Genomic DNA, 7,187 nt, shown 5'->3' on the forward strand with positions numbered 1-7,187 from the left:
TTTTTATTTTTTTTATACCTTAACTATAGAGATCAATAGCGTTCATGACAAATCATCGTATCAAAATATATCCTCAATGATAAACATGGTTTTACGTACTTGACTCATTATCCAACTGATTCTCATTATAGAAATTATTATTTCTAACTCTTCATGTAAAATTTATCAAAGCAGACATAACAAAATGTTTTACTTTGGTCAATAGATGCTCTTTTGTGTTGATCTTAGGATGAATTGATAGGAATACTGAGAACGAGTGTAATCATCTTTTACTAAATTGGTCAATAAACGTTCACCATGGAAACAACGATCAAATACTTGTAACATTCTTATGTAAGTAGACATCTCTTATTTTATATGTAGTCAATTTATGATCTTCTTCCGTTAAATCATAACTGAGACACCTAAAGAATATTTGCTATTGTGTTTTCATCGCCTGTCTAAAGAAAGTGCACTGTTTATCTTTCAGATAGTCTTATCTATCCTGATGAGAAGATGTCTCTGTGTCAATATCAAAAATGTAACTACATGTCTCAGTTGAATATACAACTTTTATACTATCCACACCTAAGGCTTCCTAGGACTATGATGCTTAAAAAAAGCACTATGGGCACCCCTCAATCATGCTCAAAACAGAATAATATAACTACATGTCTCAGTTAAACATACAACTTCTATACTATCCACACCTAAGACTTCCTAAGACTATAATGCTTAAAAAAAGCACTATGGTCACCCCTCAACTATGCTCAAAACCATTCTGTCATGCCCCCACGGGCTGGATCAGCTGGTAAGGTGCCTGGACACTTGCATCGAAGGTCGTAGCGTCGAGGGTCGTCAGCTGCACACTGACGTAAAATCTCGGTCTGTTGTGCTTAAATTCCACTCGACCCCCAGTCACCTCTCCCGCCCAATTTAACCATGATTTACCCTCTCTGAACATCTGTGGGGTCGGACCCAGGGAACCGCTAAGGTGACGGTTCCACATTTTGCATCAAAATCATTCTGTCATCCTTCGTATAGCATCTATCAATGACCCAAATGTTAAAAATATAAGATATCATATATAAAATGACCGCTTGACTAGCATTATCATTATTTACCTCAGTTAGTGAATGGCATGACATATATCTAACTCTAAAATTCGATTAAGGCTCAAATATTTATCACATTATTAATTCTTAGATGAAGCAAAATTATTACACATTAAAAATGGATAAAATAGTCACATAATTAATTAACATCCACAATATAAAATCTATTTTAGATGCTAATATGTTATCTGATTCAATTTTTTCTGTGTGTGTGATGACTAGAGGCCGGGCATTTCTCCCAAACAGCAAATCTAATCTCATCAATTGGAATGTCAGTGAAGTAAATTTACATGAAAATTTTAAACACTATTTTTATTTAATAAACTTTTAAAAACTAAGCCTTCGGAAAAAAGAAAGCTTCAGTTTGTGTTGAATTAGAAATTTTTTTTCCCCGAAAGACTAAATTCCAAAATGTATTTCTATTTAACACCTAAAAACAAATTCTTCTGCGTCGAAATAAGGAGACTAGGTCTCTTGGTCCATAAAAAAATGGATCAGGAGCTGGATCACTTGTAATTACAGTCGGATCATGATTGTGATCTTACCGCAATTGGTTGCGATCCCTCTCTGAATTTACTATCCCCACCAGATTATAATTTGAATCGGAGAGGACGGCCAAAAACTGTCCAAAAGCCGCCGAAAGTGAACAAATATCCAAATTGTTAGACGTTGAGCAAAGGACAACCTACGGATAGCCTCTGACTATCTACTTCTATCCAAATTATAATATGATGAAGATGATGATCTTAAGAAAGGGTAATTAATTACAACTAGATCGTCATCTCGATTCGATCATATCTATTTTTATATGAATGAGGAGATCTGCTTCCCGAGAAGTCGGCTACCGGAATATCACGTGGAGGGACAAAACGCCTATCATGGGCTCGAGATGTCCATCGCGAAGCAGTTGGTGCTGTAGATGCTGTAGACCTTGAAAAGGTGTAATTGTCTCCACGCTGCCTGAAATCATATCTCTATTACCGGGCATCTTGCCACTGACGAAGGATCAGCGATATGATGATATTTTTACTCCAATATCTCTATTTCCCAAACAGTAAAAAAAATGTTTGTCATGGCTATACTGTCCACTGTTTTGGGGATCTTTCATCAGTCTAGGTTTTGTTTTCTTTTACATTGTCACTCGTCAAAATTTGATTGTTTTAACGTTTCCAAGTCCTCACTCATGCTCCTTTGCTGCACATTAAGATTCCCTTCCAGCATATTTTGCAATCGAAATCTGATGTCAACAGTTGCAATGACAAAATGATACAAAAGCTAAAATATGTATCTTCTCATTAAAGACTGGAGAGCATTTTTCATAGTTATTCCTTGTCGATATCCGATACAGGGTCAAGAAGCAGCATATCCAAATCAAGTGAAATCTGATTTGCTTTCATCCTTGATGCACGGATCACATCTCTTCCTCAAGAACAAAAAAGGAAGAGGAAGCATGACGCAGAAAAAGATAGATGAGACAGCGACAGATGCCCCTTTGAATGAGCAAGCAGTGTGGTTATTCAATTAACTCACATTCCGGTGATGAGCGACACAAGGTCAGTGGTTCTCTGCTTCTTATTCTTTGAGCAGGTGGAACTTTTTACACATTGTTAAGGATATCACTAGATCAGAATATACAAATTGTTGGTTGCCATTCCTATTGTAAAGGCGATTGGCTTATCTTAACATTCCTGCAAAATAGATCTAATTACTATCAGTGGATATAGCCTCTAATTGGCTATGCATGATGTTTGCTTGTTTCATACTCATTAGACCTACATGCCAATTAGTGTGGTCGCCATATGTAAAATTTAAGCAATTGCAGATTTACCTCAGGAATCCAAAGCTGCGACTCTGACTGGCTTCAGTATGTTGAAGGAGTTTTTCATGTTTTCACATGCCATAATAAAAGATCCAAAGAAATAAATGCAGCTTAGTGGTAGCTTTCCTAGTAGGTTGAACATTATTAGAAGAGGACTGGCTCCATGATTGTTTCTCTTTGCAAGTGGCATCTGTTCTCCCATCACAAGCCAACCTATTGAGACAGAAGCCAATTATTGAATGAGAATTCCAATTGAAGTCCTGATATTGGGCATTGACGTTCAGAGTGTAAATAGGTACTGAAATCATTCTGGTGTTTACCTGATTGTTTTACTGCAAAGCTTGACCACTCCTCTGGTTTCAACTTCAACTTTGAAGCCTTTATCAAGTCCATGAGAGCACCATTAATCTGATTATTTATGATTGATTTTATCACTTGTTATTCGGCATTGGGCATACGAAACAGTAAGATAGCTTCTAGGAAATAACCAAGAAAACATGTGATTTCTTTTTCTTTGCCTGGAAGACAGGTTTTATCCTAGAGCTAAAATAACACTATTTGCATCTCAATGTAGAGTCTATACCTCATCTGGCCTCTCATGGTTCACTAGATGTCCGCCGCGAAGTTCTACCATTTTTGCAACAGGATGCAACTTCTCCGCAAGCCTCCTTGCATGTTCCAACTGTGCGATAATGTCACACCTATCAAATGTCGCATTATGAAGTGGTTTAGTTTTGGTGTGTGGAGAATGGAGACATTAGGGACGCCAGAAGCAAGTAAAAGTTATTTGCCAACCTTCCATGGATGACAGAAACAAGAAAACCCGAGGTATGAATGGTGCGTAGCTCGTTAGATGTTAAACTGTGTGTCCAGCATGCATTGGATTGGCCTTCAAAACCGATCGCAGATTGCATTCCCTTCGATGATAATGCTTTAACATATTCCTAAGTTTCCACAAAAAAGATAAAACTTTTCCTTAGTAGAAGTTTAGGCACACAACATATTTGAGTCCAAGGTTAAGTATCAACAATTCTACTCACTTGATAAAGAATGTTTCTCCTTTTGCATGATCCAACATATTCATCTAGATATTCCTGCGCATAATCAAGAAGCAATTACATTGAATCCTCACATAATTTCACAAAGCTAATATAAATAATAAGTATAATAATAACCATCACATCTCCTGTTTGGCTGACCTTAGTGTAATGCGTTTCTAAATCCACACTAGCTCTTTCTTCTGGGGTCTTTGCTCTTAAGAAGCGAAATGCCAAGGACAGTGTTTGCAGATCAATCTGCAAAAAGTGAATGAATTAGAACAATAAACATATTGGAAAACTTAGTTATTTTTGTAAGACTAAATTTTTACAGGAGTGGAAACAACTACTAAGAACGAATAGATAAAAGAATTCTTGAAGAAATATTTTTGCTATTTTTTTCCCGAAGGAAAGGCAAGTAGTAGAATTCCCCTTATCCTGGAGGGAAATTTGAAAATTTTATTAAAAGAAAGGAAAAAATCAATTCGCTTTTCTGATTAATTTTAAATTCAATTGCTATTGCCTTTTCATCCAAATTGGTTGAAATTAGATTTGGGCGAGAGAACGTGTTGGTGTTTCCTTTAGGTTCCTCGTCTACTAAATAGAGGAAAAGTAAATTTAACCTTTTCAATTATTAAATTTATTGAGCTTTTTTTTAGTTGCCATTACATATCCAGCTCTTCAAACTAATTAATCATGCGGATGATCAGCCTAGCTATATGGAAATTTATCATCAACCATTAGGATAAATCGAAAAGTACTCATATAAACTCATCCAAACGACTAACATTCTTAGGCATGTTTATCACTATTGATTGAGCATCTTTAAACATACTGATACAGTGATACTATCCCAATTTATTTTCTCTCAGTTTATTAGGTAAGTTACATCTAATTACTATTTTTTATTTGATCCTCCCGACACATGATCTTAACATTTTTAGCTTGCCATATGAATTTTCTTTTCCGAATCATTTTCCAGTTGTAAGAGTCTGCTAAGAGGAAAGGAAACCGATCCAGAAAGTCACTACCTCCAATAATATTGTTTTACTTCATCACCAAGTTAATCTCATAAATGTACCTTGGGGAAACATTCATAGCCACCTCCTGTTACACTGAGCAACGCCAAGGAGCAAATCCTCTCAGGGGCCATGGCTGCCAATTTGCATGCAATCATCGCTCCTGCAAAATAATCATCACACGACGTTATATAAACGAAAACAGAATGAAAAATGAAGAACAGACCGAGTCAGATTTGATCATTGACTTGTCATTTCTGATTAGTCAAATAATTTGTATAGAGGCAAAGTCATGCGTACCCATCGAGTGACCAAACACATGAGCTTTTTCCCAGCCTAAGTGATCCAACAGAGCCAGAGCATCTTTGGCCATGATCGTTGTTCTGTAAAGAAGTTGGACAGCAGATGAGTTGGTTTCTCAATGCAACGAATGAATAATCTATCTGAAGAGAACCTACATTTAAGTTTCTTTTGCTCCAATAGTGCATTGGAAGTTGGAATGATTGACCAACTAGAAGAAAATTAAATGAGTTTTCATTGACAAAATAGAATTGAGCAATGCCAAATTGTCCACTGAATGGAAGGAAATAGACTAAACAAACAACCCAAATTCACGCAAAATAAATAAGGAAAAAAGAGTTTTTGACATTTCGGAGCTGAAAATTTTACATCTTAAGGAAACGCTTTTTGCCATCCAATCGGCATCGACTATAAACAGTATATTCACAAGAAAAAAAAGGGGGAAATGGGTGTTCCTAACTTCTGTTTCTCTTCTGAATTCAAATTCACAAAAAGGGTGCCTATTAACTTTTTCCCCACAAAATCCATCGGCCGACCATAAAGAATAAGTTCGCAAAAAATGGCGATTGCTTCGAATCCCCGCAAGAACTTACGAAAAGGAAGGAATTTTCGCATTTGGGAACTGAAACTTTTCCATCAATGCAATACCCATGATCTAATGCAAAACTCATCCCAACCGGATCGACATCAGCAATAAATTCAGCAGAAAAAGAAAGGGGAAATTACGTGTAGTCGGATTTTGTGGTTGGCACGGAGCTCCTCCCCGCCCCGCGGTTGTCGAAGCAGCACACCTCGATCCCGCCCTCTTCCTCCTCCTCCTGCCGCTTCTGATCGGCCACATCCGATCGCTTTCCTCCAGCCTCCTCTGGCCCAGGCGACGCGGCTTCCTCTTCCTCCTCCTCCCTGGGCTTCAAATCCCCAATCAATCCCTTTATCTGCGGCCTCCAAGAATCATGGGTTCCGGCCAATCCTACACCAAACCCATCAACAAAACACTAAAAATTTAACTCCGAGCTCAAAACCCCCATCACCACCAAAACAAAACTGGGGGAAAATAAAAACAAAAGGAAATACCGACTATGAGGAGCACCATACCCCCCAAATTTCTCCAGAAGGTAAAAGAGACAAAATCAGCACATCGAGCAAACAAATGAAAAAATAATAATAATTAAAAAAAAAGAGGGAGAGAGAGACAAATACCGATGATGCAGAGCACTTTGGTGCTCCCATGGCCATATCTCCTGTAGAACAGTCGGATCCCATTGCTGCTCAGCTCACAATAAGGCATCTTCAACAGAATGAAAAAGAAGAAAAACGTTTCCCAAATTGGAACGAGGAACCAAACTTTACCACCCAAACAAATGTTTGAATTCGGTTGAGATGCAAAGCAAATGAGTAGATGGAACGATGGAGACGGGGAGCAGGTATATATAGGGAGAGGAACGGAGGGGCAGAGGATGGAAAAAAGGGTGGACGCGTGGACGTGGATGGATTGGTGTTGGAGCCACGTCATCCGGATGTCTTTGGAACGGAGAATAGGAGGAGTACAGGTGCACAATCAAAATAGACTGTATATTATGATTAGTTTATTATCTGTTTTTTAAATAAGGAAATAAAATAATTGTCGGCGAAATAATTAATTATCTGGCTGAGATTTTATAACGATTATGGTTAAAGTGTGTTATGGTCGGTGGTGGACCCTTTCAACCTCAAGTCAGCCAAAGCAGTTTTAAAAATAATAATAATAATAATAATAATAAAAAAAAGGTAGCCTATTCAGGCCTGCCGCTTTGACTGAACGATCGAAAAAATTTATGCTTTTGGATGAAACTGGCGAAGGTTTATTAATGGGAGGAGAAGAGATGGGAAGTAAGTATTCATATATTTTTTTAACAAAAAGATGGAAAATTTTATTAAT

General features: G+C 37.5%; 1 protein-coding gene across 2 annotated transcripts; it reads right to left on the minus strand.

The window, feature by feature from the left end:
* Nucleotides 1–2,365: 2,365 nt before the first annotated feature.
* On the minus strand, nucleotides 2,366–6,662 carry LOC121970561 (putative aminoacrylate hydrolase RutD). 2 transcript variants are annotated; one of them, XM_042521352.1, is made up of 11 exons: nucleotides 6,470–6,662; nucleotides 5,996–6,239; nucleotides 5,270–5,352; nucleotides 5,032–5,132; nucleotides 4,113–4,208; nucleotides 3,954–4,007; nucleotides 3,709–3,857; nucleotides 3,497–3,614; nucleotides 3,234–3,321; nucleotides 2,923–3,126; nucleotides 2,366–2,782 (listed from the first exon to the last, which is right to left on the minus strand). In XM_042521352.1, the coding sequence occupies exons 1-10, from the start codon at nucleotides 6,555–6,557 to the stop codon at nucleotides 2,924–2,926; spliced, it is 1,224 nt and encodes a 407-aa protein (XP_042377286.1). In that variant the 5' UTR covers nucleotides 6,558–6,662; the 3' UTR covers nucleotides 2,366–2,782; nucleotide 2,923. The 2 variants fall into 2 exon arrangements, with proteins under 2 accessions (XP_042377286.1, XP_042377287.1); XM_042521353.1 differs by having other exon boundaries at nucleotides 2,366–2,795.
* Between the last annotated feature and the right edge of the window lie 525 nt (nucleotides 6,663–7,187).

Source organism: Zingiber officinale, chromosome 4A, assembly GCF_018446385.1.
Source record: "Zingiber officinale cultivar Zhangliang chromosome 4A, Zo_v1.1, whole genome shotgun sequence".
Classification (NCBI taxonomy): domain Eukaryota; kingdom Viridiplantae; phylum Streptophyta; class Magnoliopsida; order Zingiberales; family Zingiberaceae; genus Zingiber; species Zingiber officinale.

What these genes read in the sequence shown, in the direction of transcription:
- LOC121970561 (XM_042521352.1), bottom strand. Translation starts at nt 6,557, where the DNA reads ATGCCTTATTGTGAGCTGAGCAGCAATGGGATCCGACTGTTCTACAGG. An exon ending in TGTGTTTGGTCACTCGATGG is followed by an intron (nt 5,133 to 5,269) that starts GTACGCATGACT and finishes ATTATTTTGCAG; the next exon opens with GAGCGATGATTGCATGCAAA. An exon ending in ACCATGAGAGGCCAGATGAG is followed by an intron (nt 3,322 to 3,496) that starts GTATAGACTCTA and finishes ATAAATAATCAG; the next exon opens with ATTAATGGTGCTCTCATGGA.